Source organism: Plodia interpunctella, chromosome 22, assembly GCF_027563975.2.
Source record: "Plodia interpunctella isolate USDA-ARS_2022_Savannah chromosome 22, ilPloInte3.2, whole genome shotgun sequence".
Lineage (NCBI taxonomy): Eukaryota > Metazoa > Arthropoda > Insecta > Lepidoptera > Pyralidae > Plodia > Plodia interpunctella.
In genome coordinates, this window is record NC_071315.1 from 736,949 (window position 1) to 757,085 (window position 20,137).

Here is a 20,137-nt window from a genome sequence, read left to right on the forward strand (position 1 = left end):
AGGACAGACCATTACTGGATCCTACTATGCTAATTTATTTCCAAAAGTGCGTGAAAATATAAAGGAAAAACGGCGAGGAAAACTGTCATTGGGCGTGTTGTTTCTTCACGATAACGCTCCTGCGCATCGGTCCGAAGTTGCGCTCACGGCAATCCGCAGTGCTGGCTTCGATCTTCTTGATCACCCACCATATTCTCCGGACTTAGCCCCTAGTGACTTTCACCTATTTCCAAAATTAAAGGAGCACATCCGTGGAACTAAATATAGTGATGACGACGCAGTTATGGCTGCCGTAGACGACTTTTTTGAGAGTCAAGAAAATGATTTTTTTTTGGAAGGAATTAGAAAGTTAGAGAAGCGGTATACTAAATGTATTGAATTAGAAGGAGATTACGTTGAAAAATAAAATATTTTTGTACACATCTCCTGGTTTTTTTATAGTGATTCTAAGAACTTTTTGATTTACCCTCGTAAAGTAAGCCTGTTTTAAAAAAATATAAATTTATGAATATACCACAGGATATACACTAGCCCGTGTTCGAGAGAAAATCAAGTTACTCATACTTACTCTAAAGGTGGTAAATATTAATTATCTGGGCACCCCACACCCCAAGCTAACAGTCGCACAGTCACCGCTCCTCAACTTCATTCTCTCGCCCGTGGTGAGCGCAGCGGGAGTACCGACACAGTACACGTCTACTCTGCGCACTCTAGTATAATAAATTGAATTAAAAAAAAACAAACATGAGGGAAATAGTGCACCTACAGGCTGGACAGTGCGGCAACCAGATCGGCGCTAAGGTACGTCCTAGAGTCCTAGTTTATATAATTAAAAAAGTAATTTAATTTTTCGAATCTGTCAAGTTTGACAGTTACGTTTGAATAATACGTTCTTTTTATAAATAAAAATAAACATCTGCCTCTCTTTTTATTAATAAAGTATTTGATAATGTTTTTGAGAATAACATAGCTGTAAAAATTATTATATCCGCAAAGACGATCCACTTTCCGTGTGTACATAGTATTATTATCATTATTTTTATTAATTATTGTTTTGGTTTTCATATTTCGAATTATATGTTAACATGATGCTAGTATGATTATATTGAAATAATAGGTTTTTTTGTTTTGCGCAATTTAATTAACATTAAACAATTATAAGATTTAATAACATTTGTAGTAGGTAGATACTATTTTCTGTACAAGGAAAAAAAGGAAAACCAAGGAATTCTTCTTAACATTTCGTTACGGTGTGAGAAAACCACAGTAGAAAACTCAGCTCCAAATTAGCTTCATTAATGGAACTGTACGTATGTTAAACATAAGTACTTAAAACATGATTTATCAATGTTCTGGTGATTTTTTTACAAAGGCATGCTTTTAAAGAGAAATTATCAGATTGTCAGTTTTGAAACTGTTCGTTTTGACGTTTTACTTTCATCACGTTTATTTTTTTTGTCTCTGCTTTCACTGGCCAGTGCTCAAGTGTAACATTGTGATTGTTCTTCTTTATTTTTATTGGGGCACAGAAAACCGATATGCTTTCTAACGGAATCGCACAGTCCGACCAGCATAATTCGGTTTAGGAATTAGGTGAATTAAATATTAGGTATCTATCACGTTTTTATAAGTTAAAAAATATATATTGAGTAATTAGGTACGAGTGTAATTTTCTATTATAATATTCTATATTATTATATATTTTACCATATTTCGATCATTATATTTTATTACATAGTAAATATGTACCTATACACATTTATGCAAACTTGCAAAAGGCTGTTGCTTGCAGTTTAAACCTACGTGAATTTGATCACGTACCTATATTATGTACATAAATGCAATTATGCATTACAATATAATGTTGATTGCTTTTAAGGACTTAATTAATATTTTCAGGATCGATAATAGTGTCTATTTCAATAGGGTCAAATTATTTATGATTGTCATTTGTCTATTCTTTTAGTTTTCGAATTTATTTTGTAACTGGCTGGCTCCCATGGAAATTACACGTCACAATAAGGAAAGGAAGAGACAAACAATGTCAAAGCATTTATCTAATTATTTGACGCGAGACACACTTCGTAGACAATTATATTCTACTCAAGTATTTCCGATCCGAAATAATAAGTCTTATCTATGGACATTATTATTACTGAAAAACGGTAGACTGACCGTTATTGTTCGTTATTATTTCATAAAGAAGCGCGCAGTTTCAAATATGGAATGTATACGCTATTAAATTTAAAATGAACGATCGGTTGATCCGGAATCAATTTGAAAAAATTGAATTTAGAACGCGCGAAATTGTCTGAAAATTAATTACAGCTCAGGCTTGTTCGTGAGACACCATTGTTTTCTTTTAAATTTATAATTGAGTGCATCTAATTCTCAGATCTATGTACTGAGGATTACATGCTTATTCCAATTCAAAGAATAATATTTAATTGTCATTAAAAATAAATAACTTAGTATTGGAGATTTGGAGCCATATGCTTCACTGTGTATTACAAACCTATTTATGTAAATAAACGGTTAAATTAATAATCTATGTTAGGTATATTAAAAGTAAAAACATTCTTTTTTTTTATTTATTTAAAAGTTAAAATAGTAGGTACACATTATGAATGTTACCACATATAGTAGATAGGTATTATGTTATGTATTATGTTTATTTGTGCGGGATGTTTAATAAGACATGTCAATATACCTACCATAGCTGCTCTATTTGTTGATAAAAAAAAATCACTACTATCACTATCTGGCGAGAAATCAGTGGACTACGTTTGAATGAAAATACGGCCCTGTAATAAATTACAATCACAAAATCACAAAAAGAACATAAAGAACACACACACAATAAATTGTGTGTGTGTTCTTTATGTTCTTTTTTTGTGTGTGTGTTTTTTATGTTAAAAAGAACATAAAGAACACACACACAATAAATTGTGTGTGTGTTCTTTATGTTCTTTTTTTACACTCATCTGAGTGACTTCCCGGTTAGTTCTTCGGACATACAGAGTCGGAGTCCAGTTAACGTTTACCTACTTTTGTTTCTCATGGTCTTTGCCATCCAATTGGCATCATTAGTTGTCATACCTACCATTGGCACGTCCTTGACGACATCAAGCCAGTGCTTTTGCGGTTTGCACCTTCTGCCGATATTATTGACGACCTCGGTGGCGCAGTGGTAAAGTGCTTGCCTCTGAACCGAGAGGTCCCAGGTTCGATCCCCGTTCGGGTCATGATGGAAAATTATCTTTTTCTGATTGGCCCGGGTCTTGGATGTTTATCTATATATGCATTTATTATAAAATAATACTATATTTTAGTTGAGTTAGTATCCCATGACACAAGTCTAGAACTTACTTTGGGGCTAGCTCAATCTGTGTGATTTGTCCTAATATATTTATTTATTTATTTATCATAGAAGAATATACAATTTTACTACGTAACTGGGTGAATTTCCGAGCCGATTCGACCGCTGCGGACGGGCGTCATTGTCGAATTTTCAAATTTTAACAAACGACAAGAATCAGTTTTACTATCTGACTTTAAAATCATTAATCTATACTGTGGTCAATGTCAATTCTAATGAATGATTGATTTTGGAAATGATTCTTTCCTCAAGATAATTGACGGGTCATGATGACGGTGCGGCCGCAGCAGTTGAAACGCTCGGAGATTCACCCAACTAGGTTAAAATAGCAGTTATAATAACAAACGATAAGGCAATTAAAAACATTGCTAATTTATGATAAAGAAGCCATTGGCCGTCGTTAATTTTAACTTTTAGCCGTTACGATGTTAGTTAGATAAGTTAACCGTTCAGTGACTGATGATGATGAGTCATCTTCACAGAAAGTACCAATCTAATCACTATGCAGACAGAGTACCTAGTTAGAAAAAATCGTATGGACACTGACGTCATAAAATAAAACTAGATTTAACGCTTTGGATGCTTTACTTATTATCTTTTTTGTTATAATTTTAAAAATCAATGTTATTATGAACGGACATGTGTCCTAAATAAGTCTAGGTATTCATTTAATAGAAGCAACATACATAATAAATTTTAAAAAGCGAATCTGTTTTTATTTTATTACAATCCATAACAGAAAAGTTAAAAATATTATTAAGTTTCATTATAAAATTAAATTGCTGAAGTTTTTTTAAATCAACGGCATAATGTCTGTCTGTCAGATTTTATTTAAAGAAAATATTAATCGAAATTTGAATTGCCAGGCGGTGCTTCACTTTGGGAAGTGTCTTCGTGCGTACAGAATATAAAATACATCAACGACCTTTTTTAATTATGGTCACTGGCCATTGTTTTCATTGTTTCATATCACAGCTGACGAATTTCCGGACGAGTTTCGTGTTTGCGGCCAGTCTTATTTGGTTAATTATGTCTTTATTTTAAATATAAGGCTTTTTGAGATTTAATATGGCCATAACATCGTCACAGGACCAAAAACATCGAGCATTGTTAAATGCAAACAAGCAGATTATTATCTTTATTAAACGAAACTTATGAACATACGAAAAATTTAATTTGTTTAAAAAATTTCATTTTTGTAAAAACGTTGTATAGGTAACTATTGTTGCGACTACGCGAAGGTCCAAGGCACGTAATGTGGGGATTGGGGACCTTACAAAACTTCCTATCGATAAGACAGTAAGATTCTCCGACACATGACCAGAAGGATAATGTTTTGTCAATAAACTTGAATCAAGGACATGCTCGCACGCATCAAACATACGTAAATCTACAATTCCTACTTGTGTTTAGTGAGAAACTCGCCAGCGAGCATAACAGACGCGCACATTCGATAATTTTTTAAAGTTTTTCTTCTAATATTGCTCATTTCTAAGGTAAGTTTCCTTTCTTGCATTTAAATATATTTAGCTCGTAAACAGTCATGTTGGTAATACTACTCTGAATTAAAGAGGCAGTAATGCCAATATTACAAAGATTCAATGTCGTGATTTAAATTTGGAAAATTAGTTTAACCTGTCTAATGCATGGCTACCTACTAAGTTTTACTACTAGTACTGCTGCTAGTAGCTACACAGTACTATTTACTTTGGTTTTAGAGATTGTATTGAATTTTACAACGTTGTATTACATTAATTTCTTTTTAATCTCCCGAAATAAAAGGAGGGCTATGTGTCTGTTTATCAGTATCTGACGTAGCTCTCAATCGAATGATTTTTTTTAGTCGAATGGTGGCTTGATCGGAAGTTTTTTTTTTTATTTTTAGTATTCCCTTCTATAAACTGGACAATAACTAATATAAACTAGACTGTAACTGGACAATAAATAAATAAACTAGTCCCTAGTTTAGAAAAGGGATTCTTTGGGTGATTGAAAACATATTTGTATCTCTATTGAATGCCATTATACGTGTTACAGTATGTATTGTTGTTTGTATATAGGATTATGTGTTATTTTCCTTATTGTTATCAGTAATAAATGTTTTAATGAGGTATAACACGAATAATAGTACATTATATTTATTTTCGTATACGAATGTAATCATTTAATCAAATATTGTTTTTGAATTTCTAGTTCACATAACACAGACTACTAACAGAAATGTCTACCGCCCACTGGGACGGTGTTTCAAACCTGTTGTGCTTATCTCACAGGTCTCAAACGCATACAAAATAATGGTTGTTTGTGTAGATCTTCTCTGTAATCAGTAATGTAACTTGACTGCTCGAGTAATTTCTTCAAAATATTTCCATTTTTTGTTTTAGTGCTAGCGGCTCGTCCCGAAATTATACACAAAAACCTTCAACCTAAATCACTATATACGATACCTAGGGACAAACAGACAGCGGGAAGTGGCTTTGTTTTATACTATGTAGTGATGAAATCATTGCTATATGTTTTTGCGACCTCGGTGGCGCAGTGGTGATGTTCTTGCCACCGAACCGAGAGGTCCCGGGTTCGATCCCCGGTCGGGTCATGATGGAGATCTTTTTCTGATTGGCCCGGGTCTTGGATGTTTATCTATATATGTATTTGTTATAAAATATAGTATCGTTGAGTTAGTATCCCATAACACAAGCCTCGAACTTACTTTGGGGCTATCTCAATCTGTGTGATTTGTCCCAATATATTTATTTATATGTGATATCAAAGCTAATCACAAAATATTTTAGAACAGCAGACAACTAATTGTAGGTCTCGTTGTGATGTTTTTCCTCGTAAACAACATCATAACGAGTAGATACCTATTTGCATTAGAATCACAGACATATTTTTACAAGCTTTTTTTAAGTTTCACCTATCTATCTGTCGTTCTGTCTGTTTGGATCTTTAAATCTTCCGACGAGGAAACTCCTCAACGATTAACTGAACCGGCATGAATATTTTTTGTCATACGTTGAATGCAGTAAGATCACTCTGACGACCATAAAACTTATGTCAAAAATAAATAAATAAAACCTTTTGTCATTGTTATTGATTCACAATAGCTGAAAGTGTGACTACTAAAGTACTGTCTAGACTGACTAAAACTATTCCTAGAAGCAAAATTAACTTGTGAATCACCATGTTTTTGTTCAGGTATACCTACTTTGATCGAAGTTCATGATTCAGATCATATTCTTTTTTATTCTTTATATAACAGTATGTTTCATTTTATTTGATGATTCATATTTTTACCCGTTTTGTTATCTATAACCAGAAATATTTTGTTACAAAATATTTTATGGGAAATAAAATAGACTAAACGTCCCCTTGATAGACTCTTAAAGCATATGAAAAACTATGTTTTGTTTACATATATTTTCCAGTAATTAATGCTTGAAAGTGTTACAAATCGTGCACCAATATTTTAAGCAGCAAATAACAATTCCTAAACCCAAATGCATCAAGCTGTAAACTCAGAATATCACATTTGATTTGACACATCATAAACAAGACTGCTTGTCTTCATGGCACGAAGCCAGCACCCAAATTGGAATGTTTAGTTGTGCGCTCCTTCCTGAGGTTTTTACGACATTTGTATCAGTGAGATGAACCGGGAAAAGAACTAGTTTTGTTTAGTAGGTTTATTGGTAATTAAAATGAAATGGGTAATGAGGTTGACGAGCTGACATTTGCTAACAGGTGTTTGTGACAGCTGCATCCTGAATACCCTATAAAATGTAGTAAGCCTAATATACATACTAAGTTTCATACATCTAGAATTTTTGGCACGATTGATGTCATGACAGATGTTAACAAACTCTTCATAGCTATTTAGTAGTAGGATGGTATATGCACACGTGAATTTTAATTTGACAGTTCTGTTTTTATAGTTTAGTTTTCATAAGCAGTCGTGCTTTTCAAGCTTTTATTTCGTTTCATCTCCCGTGATAAAAACTGACTTAAACTGTTGATTTTTGATGGATTAATGCGATGCATCAATAAATTTAAGACATAAAGCTAGAATAAGAATATAAGAATATTAATTCTGTGCTGGAACACTGTTTTAGATTCTCCGTAATCAAATGACTTCTGGTCCTTGCACTTTCCAATTGTCATAACAATTTAATGTATTTGTTATGAATAGAATAATATTATAAGATCACGTACAAAGATAAACATATTTTTGCATGAGTAAATTTATTTACAATGTAGTGTTAAAATAAAACTTAATCCCACGTGTTCCACTGGCACAAGGCACGAGCACGGTAAGCAAGGATTAAACTACTTAATACCAAAAATGTTTAAAAAAATTGTTCGTCTAGAATTGGTAATTACTGGATTAGTCACAAAAAATATTGGCCTTGAAGACTGTCGCAGATGCAAACGGGTTCAAGGTCTGGCTGCCTTGTCCTTACTTCTTACTTCGACGACTCGACGTTCATTCGAACTCGCTCGTTATTTGTGAGTACTTAGTGCAGTGCAGCCACGCGATGTTTTTTTGCCAGTGACGCAGCGGGAGGGTTAAGATGTTTATTTTTTTAATTTATTTCCTGTAGTGATGTGAAACAGTTTACAGAATATCCATATTTCGATTATATAATTTATCTTATCATGCTGATAGTTTCGATCAAATAAGATAAAACGATTTCCTCTCTCAAATAGAAGCATAACTAGTTAAATTTTTTTGACACTAAGTTTCTTCACCAGATATGGAAACACATTCTGATGTATTCGCGGATGAGAAATACATAATTATTTACATACAATTTGGCTCACAAGAAAACCGGTGTCTCACTAGTAGTCACTTACACTACCTATTCGCAGCAGTAAAGTGCCCAATTGGATAATCGGTGGTAATTTGCAGTTGGTCACTGGAAACTATTAACTGGACGATGCGTTTAGACGAATTTACCGGTGTTAACTTTAACCGAACTTTTAAAAAAAAGTATCACAGTATTTGGGTGGTATTATTATAGGTACCTACAGTCCGAAATGAAAATCATCATTGGGAAATTTCTAATAATTATTTATTACATTTAAGTATCATTAATATTGGAAAAAATCTGTATTCATAATAATTAGTTTAGTATTGTGCGTCTGCCTGTAGGTACATTTTATTATTTTTCTATAAATATTTTAGGTATTCTTCTAAACGTAATTACATACCTACCTACCTACTTTATATTATCTACATATAGGTATTGTAAAATTAGAAGAGAATAGATAAATTTTACTTGTCTTTTAAAGACTTATTTTCTTCTGTTCAGACCAAAAGGGATTTTTTCATATTTTATACAAATTGTTCAATTGAAATTGTATTTTTAGTAACATAGATTGTAAGTTAAATTGTTACTAACACATTATGGGCAATCCGAAATAAAGAATTTATTATTTAAACCATATTCAACATTTTCAAATTAGTTATAGGGTATAATTTCAGGAATTTATACAGATGGCGCGCTTGCGGTCAGCGACCTCGGGCGCCATATTGCTAATCTGTCTTGACATGACTGCTATATATACTTACCTACCTAAATGTGTTTTATGCTTTTTCTGTAATGAGTGTACTTACAGTTTTATTATTTATAAGGATCCGTTTCATGCGTTTTTGAGATTGATAACATTTTTTTAAATATATTTATGTTATTTTTTAACTTTTACTTACCCATCATCATAATTAATAAAATATATTTAATAATTAAAAGGAATTGATAAAAATGAGATGGCGGCCTTAGTTTAAATTCATTTTATTTCTAAATTTTAATTCATTGTAGTTTTAAATCGCCATCGTTGAGTTCTTTTATTTCTGTCCTCTGAACTCCATAAACAAAATAAATTATTTATGTTCGTATGAATGTTATTTTGTTTGTGGTTATGATTCGTACTTATATTATCGAAATTTCAACAAGTTTATATGTTAGACAAATTAAAACACCCCCGACTTTCAATATTCATTTCGCTACAACTTTTGAGCGGCTGAACCGATTTTAAAGAAACATGGCTAAGAAGACTCGGGATAAAATTATCTATGACACAAAAAAAAAAACTAAACGAAAATCGGTTCATCCGTTTGGGAGCTACGATGTCACAGACAGATACGCACTAAACTTATAACACCCCTCTTTTTGCGTCGGGCCAATTTTAATGAAAATAGTTTTTCTAATGGTTTCCGTATCATGATCTCGATAGCCGACACGACTCATATTATTTCAAACATCAAACAAGCCTCGCTTTCGATATGGCTGTATGTAAACATTCCTTTGCCACTCAACGTTAAAAACATGCTTAAAAAGAGGCGGGATAGTACAGATTGTAAAAGAGTCTTTAGAATTCTAATGGATTCAAGTAAACCAAATGGAAATACATTTTCTCGTGTTTTATCTTCAAGTTAAGGCGTTTACAAACTTGCAACGGTTTCCTTTTATAGGTACCTAGGTACTTTCAATAGGCAGGTCAGATTTCTGATAACTGCGAGTCATGTAATTATAGTATGTTTTTTTAAGGTTTTTCGAGGCTCACCTCTTTTCCAAACAGTTCGTTGGATGTAATTGTAGTTTTAATCATTTTGTAAATTTCATTTTCACGCGATTACACTGACGCGATTTTGATTGATCTTGCTTGATAGACAGACTGAAGAAGAAGTGAAGTATGGATCCATTTTCCTTTTGGTACACGGAATTCTAAACACATCCAAATATTGAGGCCGTTGCATACTATTTAAAATTAACCAAAAGCAGTAATTTTCTCTCTAAGAGTACTTCACGCCATTCCTAAACGTGTAAAATTCTCCTAAACACATTAACACCTTCAAGTATCAGGCGTAAAAACTCTCCAATTAAAAACATGCGTTTGCCGCCATAAAACTTGCTAGTATTCCGTCATCGACATCTGGTGTTTGTCTATGACTTCCCGGCCTTACACACATTAAATGAATCATTCCTTTAATAACGTACAAGTACTACATTTAAACGCTGACAGCTATATCCTTCCATGTCCTTAATCTATCGACTACGCATCCTTTGATTAGTATCAAGTTTCTTCACCAGATATGGAAACACTCCCGGACTGGCCGAAAATACGATGCAGTCGCATGTCAACGGCCACCGCGGGATGCAATAAGAAAAAGTTGTAGTTCTATTTTAAAATTGCAGTGGAGAGCTGTCTCCGAGATGGCGGGTTTAAACGAAAAAGAATGATTTGAGTTGAAAGTATTTTGGGCCTTCAAATCGTCTGCAATGAAATTGACTGCACTAGCATTGGATTTACAGTTTACACCCGAAGCATCATATTTTATTTGCAAACAACATTGAAATAGTGATACGACATTAGACACCGGCAATGCTGGATAACGGAACGATTTCCTAAAATTACACTAGATAGGTACCTAATACCTATAAACTGTTAATAATAGTAGATAGGTATTTGATGAAAAATGTAAATCATACAGCTACAACAGGGTATTCATAAATTCTCACGGAGTACAATTAAAAAATCAGATTAATTTCGCGCCAAACCACAGTTATGCAGTGTGCAAATTTTACGGTTCGCGCTTTTTTGTGTCGCCAGTATTGCCAGTATCGTCGCGCTCTCTCATTTTATGGGGATTTTGCACTTCTCCATACTCTGATTGTCTAGCACTTTCACTTATTCGCTAAGATGTTAGTGGTTGACACTGACATTCATTCGTTTTTTTGTCCATTGTCTGTCGAAGTATCTTTCAGCTTTAGATTTAAAATGACCTTGTTACGTTTAGATTTTAGGTCATACCGCGAAATCGCTTTGCTGTGTTTATTAAAAATTCACGATCATCTTTTTTAATTACATCGTGGTTTAGTTTTGTGGTCATCATAACATAGTTTCGGCATTTGGCTGGATGCTGTGGTCGGTGACTTTTGCAGTTTGCCTATATATTTAGTTATTTGACAGCAAAACATTTTAGGAATCATTCATTCTTTCTTAACACTCTTTAAAGAAAGAAATCTTGTTAGGTACCATAACGATGTTTCTTCCTTGTTAGAAAACTGATTTAGTTCTTGTAAGTGTGTTTTATATTTGTCTAGCCTCGCCGTGTCCGCAGCTCCGCGGTTAAAACTGTCTGAGGTATCTCATATTGAGAGTAATCTCAAACTATATTTCCACGGTTACTAAATGATATCCTGTCACATATTTTGATGTACCTATCTAAATGTATGTATATTTAGAATGACATATAATATATCTTTAAAGATAAACAAGAATAAATCACCTCTCCTCTCACGGGTCTACTGGAAGAGATTTATTTTGTTATTACAAACAATTACAAGTAAATCCCTTGTACTTGTTTTATTGTATATTATTTTTCTATATATTTTTTTTATGTGTACACATAAACCTATAATTAAATAAAAATATATAGTCGAGTAGCGTGAGTGCCACCCATGATAGAATTAAAAAAAAATGTCATTCAGTTTATATGTCAAAGTTGTTAAATATAAAGGGCCCTAGAAAGTTTTAAACGCAAACAGTAATACAATTTTTATCGATTGTCTACACCACACGTCGCCATGTCCATTACCGCAACGTCGAAGCCCTCGTTTCCTGGTATCGGCACCGGCCATCGTCTGGGCTTCCCTAATTACTGACAGCCGAACAAAGGTTCGCTTTACTATCGATTCACTATGCACTGGACAAGGTATAGACTGGACAGAGATGGAATTAAGTCCCGTATTTCACTCAGTTTATTCCAAACTAGATGTTGCCAGGGGCATCGCTCCCGTGGGAATTTTGAGATAAAATATAGCTTAACGCAAACTTGGATAATGTAACTTTCTAATGGTGGAAGAATTTTTGAAATCGGTTCGGTAGTTTCGGAGATTATCCGCCTCAAACATACAAAGTCACAAATGCTTACCTCTTTATAATAATAGTATAGATAGTATAGATTACATTAAATTTTAAATCTGCCACTCAGAGACAAAATTTAGACCTTTTGGGGTTAAACAACTTTCATTTAGACTTAACCTATTGGAATCAGATGAAGCATCAACAAACAGGGCTATGACCGTATAAATCATCCGATTGTGGAGCAATTTGTAGCAATCTGAGACTATTGTCGTTCTATTAAGCAATCGCACGATCGCTGCCGGGTTTTATTCGAGTGTGGACAGCTACTTACAGATCGGATTTCAATAAATTTAAATATGCTATCGATTTAGTATAATATTTTATTTTTATGACTTTTAACATTAGTCTTTAATGACGTGACTGGTTATGTTCTAGAATAGACCACTCCATATCTCATCGTAGATGTCGTACGAGGGTACTAAGGGACACGTAGCCTTGGCAGATGATAGACAATAATAGCAATCCCGGTTATAAAAGTGATAAACTCTTTATTGCAAGCACCATTTGCAGAAACTACATAAGTTTTAGTCTCTGAATACAAAAAGTCTCTTATCTAAGATTGTAGATTATATAGCACAGTATTATGTTGTAGGATGGTTGCTTGCTACGTTTATTCTACAAAAAAGAATCATATTTATAAATTTCACTGACTCTTATTCACACAAAATGGTGTTGATTAAAATTTTATTTTTTTCAGGTTAACTGTAAGCTAATTAGAGTTAGAAGTCTAATAGTTAAAAGTTTTTTAGGTCTAGATAACGTCCGCCATATGGCGATGTCAATAACCTCTGTAATTTGTCATGAAATACATGCCGACGACCCGATATTTACCCCGATATGGGATAATAGTCGACCGGACTGTCAACCCTATTATTTATTCATTTTCGAATTACATCCGTCGTTTGGTGGTTTTAGGACATTGGTTTTGAAAAAAACGGCCAGTACCTACTTACGTAGGTAGGTACTATGCCAGTTACCTACTGATGTGTGATTTCAAATCGATGATTCGATTGCGCATTGAAAAAAAAATAAATTGTCAAAGTCAGCTGCATATTCCCGCGCAAAATCAATGTAGTTAGTTATGCAGAATTTTTCATACATTGTAGTCATTGTACATTTTATTGATAGAATAAATATATTACGACAAAATGGACATGTCTCGACATGTTCTCCGTGTATACTATTCAATCAAACACAATACGTACGCATATTATGCCACATGCTTTCCATTCATTTGTCAATCAATATACGAAGTTAAAAAAAAGCAGGGAACTAGCTCTGTAAGTTTCTTGATGTCGAAGCGGAATGAACATTTATAATCAAGATTTTCTTTCTATACCTATTCTGAATCCTCAAGTTACAGATTTTTTATTGTTCATGATTCAATCTATCGCAACACAGGAGGCATGGTAGGTAGTCGAAGAATCAATTAAAACTATAGATCAACAAAAAGGAAAAATACCTATTAAAGAAACTTTTTTTTTATTCTCGTAAAGGTTCGTAAGCGAAACCTATTTTGTAATAGTAAGATTATTAACAAACAAATAAATCAGTTGCAGTTATTCTTATTTTACTATAATAGCTATTAAGTATTATAAGAGGTAAGCGTTTGTGAGTTTGTATGTTTGTGGCGGGCAATCTCCAAAACTACCGAACCGATTTTAAAAATTATGTCATCATGAAGGTACAGTATCCTACATTGTTACTTTTATCTTAAAATTCCCATGGGAACGAAGCCCGGGGCAACATCTAGTCATTAATAAAAAAGCAGTGGCTTGATGGTGACGATGAGAGTATCTGTGTTCCAAGTTGTTTCTAAGAAAAACTAAACTATATGGACAACGCTCAACGGCCCACACTAAGCACTAAACTTGTATCGCAGGTCCGATGGGCACGTAACACCCAGGACCGCAAACAAATACTATAGTGTTCACAGGTACATTTATTACATAATAATGTAACTTGTTTCAGTTCTGGGAGATAATATCGGAGGAGCACGGTATCGACCCCGCGGGCGTGTACCGGGGCACCAGCGATCTGCAGCTGGAGAGGATCTCCGTCTACTACAATGAGGCCTCTGGTGAGTTCTTGACGACTTTGGTGGATCTCAGAGCTGCGCTCGCGCTGTCATTACGATCCGTCGACAATTTTCTTGATGAAGGAATCATTTCCGAAATCGATCATTCACAAAATTGACATTACCACAGAACTAGGTTAACTATTTGAAAGTCAGACAGTAAATGCTTGTCTTTGTTAAAATTTTAAAAATTGTAATGTCAGCGGCCGCTGCGGTCGCAACGCTCTGAGAAACACCATTACCGGCATAGAAGTACTAATCCACTTTTGGTCACCCATCCATTGAACGACCTGAGAAAAGTGGCTTAACTGCCGCTATCGCAGCCGATGATAATTTTACGGATTCTCTTTTTTTCGGTTGGACGAATTTTTGAACTTTGACAGTACGAGTTCCGCTACTCTTGGCTCTGTCGGCCTCGTAAGGGAAAGACGTGCTGTATTGTATCTGTACAACGAGTTTACGTTTTTAAAACAGGTGAGACTGTAATGCGCTATAGAAAGCTCAAGGAGATGGCCATCCCTCGCTAAAATTCTATCTAGTGTTTTTAATAAATAAACTAAAAAATGTACTGACATGAATGAAGTTATTATGAGGTCCGCCAGGATTAACTGAATCAATGGTTAATTCTTCAGGGTTCAATGATCCCACTTGCAGCAATTGCCTTCATAATTGTTATGTCTGTATGTCGCAATCTTTGAATGTTTGAAACACATAAAAAAAAACATTAAACTTGATGCAACTAAAAAGCACTTTTGTAAATCTAAATTTTCTTTATTATGACACGACGCAGAAGGAAAAAAAGTTTATTTTTTAAACAAATTGAAAACTCCCGACTTTCAATATTAATTTCGCTACAACTTTTGAACGGCTGAACACATTTTCAAGAAACATGGCTAAGAAAGAACACTCGGGACAAAATTGTCTACACAAAAAAACTAAACGAAAATCAGTTCACCCGTATGGGAGCTACGACGCCACAAACAGATACACAGCCAGACACGTTAAACTTATAACACTCCTCTTTTTGCGTTGGAGGTTTAAAAGAGAGGTACGGCGGTTGCCAGCAAATTCTTAGTTATACAACCTGTACGGTATCGGGTTTAATCTTTAAATATAGAGAGTACAAAAGGGAAACTCTCAAAGCACTTAATTAGATCTTTAAGTTTTAGGATAGTTGCCTTTATCTAAGTATGAACAGTGCGCATTTACAAATAATCTATATCTATACTATTATTATAAAGAGGTAAGCGTTTGTGAATTTGTATGTTTGAGTTTGAGGCGGGTAATCTCCGAAACTACCGGACCGATTTCAAAAATTCTTCCACCATTAGAAAGGTACATTATCCAAGATTGGTATAGGTTATATTTTATTTCAAAATTCCCACGGGAGTGAAGCCCCGGGCAACATTTAATCAATAATTTTATTTATTTTACTTCTGGGTAGGCCCTCCTCATTCTTAACAACAGAGGAGCAACCTGATCATCATTGATTGAAAAAATTGCATTGCTTTGTTAGTAAAGGGTTTATAGGTAACTAGCGACCCGCCCCGATTACGTATAAACCTTCCTCTTGTATCACTCTATTTCAAAAATCCGCTGTGTAATTTTAAAGATCTAAGTATTCATTAGGGACAGACAGCGCGAAGTTATTTGTTTTATACTATGTAATGATAACGTGGCGGTGGTGGTGTAATGAGTAAGACGCCCGCCTGTGTATCGAAAGATCCCAGGTTCGAATCCTACTCGTGCCACATGAGTTTGTAATACCAATCTAACTCATGTATGGTTAGTTTTCATCGACCACCACTTGCTTCCGGCGAAGGAAAACATCGTGAGGAAACCTGCACACTGGTTGATTCTTATTAACTTGTGTGTGAAATGGAGAAGGCAATAGCAAACCACTCCATTAATAATAATGCCAAGAAAGCTGTTGTATGTGTTACATTCCACGTAATGACCACGACCCTCAGCCATGAGGAATACGACTATGAAGAGAATGACAACGTCGATTTGTAAAGATGTTATAATTGTTTGTAAAATAAAACAAATGTCATCGTTATTAAACTTGATCTTTTCTATACACTCCATATTTTGCTACAGCGGCTCGCCGCATCTAGTCTCACGTAACTGTGTCTCTTACTGTTATTGTACACTATTATTATTCATAATTCAGTATCTACACTACGTAGCTACTATATGGAAAATTATGTGTTGTAGTCTAGAGTCTAGACTAGCGGTTTTCAAACTTTTCGAAGATGGAAGTATTTTGGAAAACTAAAATGCTCCCAGCGGAGCACAGTTTAGGAATCGCTCATCTAGACATGCGTGTCTCACTTTCTGATAAAATATTATATTGTAACCTGACAGATAAAACTATCTGCTAGATAAATATATCCGACATGATTGGCTAGTTAGCCCTGTCCAACACTTTATGTGTTACAAGCCACAGCTCGTTGTTCAGTCATGGTTTGTGTCACGGGAAAGCGATCCAGGCACAGGGCATTTATTTTATCTACGCACAGGACCGTAGTACTGAAGTATCTTATATAATCTGTGACGGTAACAAGAAGTGGCGCAAAAAAAGTTACCTAAAACCTAACCTATTCAAAATTCTTCATTCAAATTAGGATGATATCAATTTAATTATTATATCACTTAGTGACAAAAATTCACTTGAAACTAAGGGTACTGTCGACTTCCAAAGCGCAGATGAAGAAGCGGCGCAACAAACATAAGGACGTTAATTGAAAAATGTGGGTCTAATAGTAGTAATAGTATTGGTGGGTTGAAAATGATGATGTTGCGACTATCAGATACTTAATCAGCAAGCTATGAAACAGGTCCTGAATGCAAAAATTCTAATCACATGCACGGAATCATTTACGGAGTGCAGCGAACCGTTGTGCGCATTACTCCGATCATAAAGAGCCATTGTTAATTCAAAATTGGTTTTGTTTCATGTACCTAATGTAATGTGCATTTCTTACGATTTTTTTTTATGAATACGTTTGTTTTTATTATTTAATAATATGTAGTATGTAGGTATGTAGTTTTGTTTGCAGATTTAAAGACATGAAAGATCATAAAATGTGCTATATTTATCATATAAATCTGTGATTTAATCGATTTAGATTTTAAATTATTATCTCGGTAGTTAAATTAGTTTTAACACATAGGTAGGTACTTTGATATTTGTTATTACCTACTTATATTTTAATGATATTTTACCAATAGGTATTAAAATCATATCATATTAGTTCTTTACGTACCAAAATTTTTGAAAATTATAATTGTTACGTGAAAAATATTCGTAAAACTTGGGTATTAATCTGTGCATTGAAGTTTATTTTTATAGCATAGAATAGACAATAAACGTTGTGGTAGTTAATACTTACGTGCTGAATTCGAAATTCAAACAAGATTATAATTTGCAACAATTGGAGCTTGTGAAGAACGTGGCGGGTGTGATGATTCCGAGACTTGATAGTTCCAGCTTCTAAACGAAATAAAACTAACTTGTAACTTTCAAAAGAAGTGCACTGTTTACTGTTTAACAACGCCTATCACACAATTATCGTGATTGAAATAGCTACTTGTTAATTTATTTTAAACATAATGAAAAATGAGAACGGTTTTCCCGTAGGTACTGCTTGGGAAAGTAATATTTTTCTTTCCAACGATAACATTATTCTAGCGCATAACTGTAATGTTTCCATTCCGTCTATACTACTATACTGATGGTTTCACGCAAAATCGTAGGTTCATGGTACTAATTTAGAACTTTATTGTTGACAGTTGCGACGGCGGAGAGCGGCGGCAAGTACGTGCCCCGCGCCATCCTCCTCGACCTGGAGCCCGGCACAATGGACGCCGTCCGCTCCGGCGCATACGGCCAGCTCTTCCGGCCGGACAACTTTGTCTTCGGACAGTCCGGCGCCGGCAACAACTGGGCTAAGGGACACTACACAGAGGGCGCTGAACTCGTCGACGCAGTACTAGATGTCGTCCGTAAGGAATGCGAGAACTGCGACTGTCTCCAAGGCTTCCAGCTCACACACTCGCTCGGAGGCGGCACCGGCTCCGGTATGGGCACACTCCTCATCTCCAAAATCAGAGAAGAGTACCCCGACAGAATCATGAACACATACTCAGTCGTGCCATCACCCAAAGTGTCAGACACAGTCGTAGAACCTTACAATGCCGTCCTATCTATTCATCAACTAGTCGAAAACACAGATGAAACGTACTGCATAGACAACGAAGCCCTCTATGACATCTGCTATAGAACTCTCAAAGTGCCCAACCCGACCTACGGAGACCTGAATCATTTGGTTTCTCTCACCATGTCCGGCGTGACGACGTGTCTGCGGTTCCCTGGGCAGCTGAATGCGGATCTCCGCAAGCTGGCCGTCAACATGGTGCCGTTCCCACGTCTCCACTTCTTCATGCCGGGCTTCGCGCCGCTCACATCTCGCGGCAGCCAGCAGTACCGCGCCCTCACCGTGCCAGAGCTCACCCAACAAATGTTCGACGCCAAGAACATGATGGCGGCTTGCGATCCGCGCCACGGACGGTATCTCACCGTCGCCGCTATCTTCCGCGGCCGCATGTCCATGAAGGAGGTCGACGAGCAGATGCTGTCTATTCAAAACAAGAACAGCAGCTTCTTTGTTGAATGGATTCCTAACAACGTGAAGACAGCTGTTTGTGACATCCCACCTAAAGGTTTGAAGATGTCTTCAACCTTTATTGGTAACACCACAGCAATCCAAGAGCTGTTCAAGAGGATATCCGAGCAGTTCACCGCCATGTTCAGGCGCAAGGCTTTCTTGCACTGGTACACGGGCGAGGGCATGGACGAGATGGAGTTCAATGAAGCGGAGAGCAACGTTAATGATTTGGTCTCTGAATATCAACAATACCAGGATGCCACAGCCGAAGACGACACTGAGTTCGACCAGGAAGACTTGGAGGAGCTGGCGCAGGATGAACAACACGATTAGATTGTATCATTTTATTTAAGAGACTGAGCGGCCTTACTATGACAAAATAAACAAAAAAAAAGGCTATTACGACGCCCTGGGCGTGAGCGATGCAATTTTATAGACATTGTCTGTTCTATATACATTAACCGTCAAAACAATTTAACATGTTTGACATTATGATCTGTCACTTTGACAGAATATTGTCTTAAAAATGCCATCACATCGTAGTAAGGGGATGAAAAATATAAATCCTTTTCCTATCTGGAAATAATCTCACTCATTTATCGTCATTTTTATATTTAAATCAGTTTAGGAGGCTTATCGGAGTGCATATTTCCAATTTTATAAAACCAAAGCAGTCCCTTTTGGACCAACGAACAAAAGTTATATCAGACTAATATAATACGATCTCGCACTGTGGTTTGTCAAGTCTTATTGATAAATGAAAAAGTGCAAAATGATTTTATATAATAGTATTATTCTTATTCTGTTCTGAAGTGAATTTTATTCGATTGAGAAATTGATAAGGAACGTACCAATTCGTGCATTTCTTAGCTTAAGTTATTCTATGTCTTGTATGCTTTTATATATTAATTTATAATTAAATGTTTTAAACGAAATCCTCGTATTTCTCTTAATGTTTTATAAACTCTCACAGATTACGTATAGGTTTCATTCCTCCTACGCATAAGTCAATACTGAGAATAAGCCAGGTCCATATTTTGTACACATATATTGCGCAGAGCGTGTAGCGACTCCTATTGGGTT

General features: G+C 35.3%; 1 protein-coding gene across 2 annotated transcripts; it reads left to right on the forward strand.

Annotated features, from left to right (window-relative positions):
- The first annotated feature begins 638 nt into the window (after positions 1–638).
- LOC128679802 (tubulin beta chain-like) lies at positions 639–19,989 on the forward strand. Of its 2 annotated transcripts, none has more exons than XM_053762253.2 (3): positions 639–801; positions 14,279–14,387; positions 18,180–19,989. In XM_053762253.2, exons 1-3 carry the CDS (start codon positions 745–747, stop codon positions 19,385–19,387), a joined length of 1,374 nt encoding a protein of 457 aa, XP_053618228.1. In that variant the 5' UTR covers positions 639–744; the 3' UTR covers positions 19,388–19,989. The 2 variants fall into 2 exon arrangements, with proteins under 2 accessions (XP_053618228.1, XP_053618230.1); XM_053762255.2 differs by lacking the exon at positions 639–801 and adding an exon at positions 4,752–4,875.
- The last annotated feature ends 148 nt before the right edge of the window (positions 19,990–20,137 follow it).

What these genes read in the sequence shown, in the direction of transcription:
- LOC128679802 (XM_053762253.2), top strand. Translation starts at nt 745, where the DNA reads ATGAGGGAAATAGTGCACCTACAGGCTGGACAGTGCGGCAACCAGATC. An exon ending in GCAACCAGATCGGCGCTAAG is followed by an intron (nt 802 to 14,278) that starts GTACGTCCTAGA and finishes AACTTGTTTCAG; the next exon opens with TTCTGGGAGATAATATCGGA. An exon ending in CTACTACAATGAGGCCTCTG is followed by an intron (nt 14,388 to 18,179) that starts GTGAGTTCTTGA and finishes TATTGTTGACAG; the next exon opens with TTGCGACGGCGGAGAGCGGC.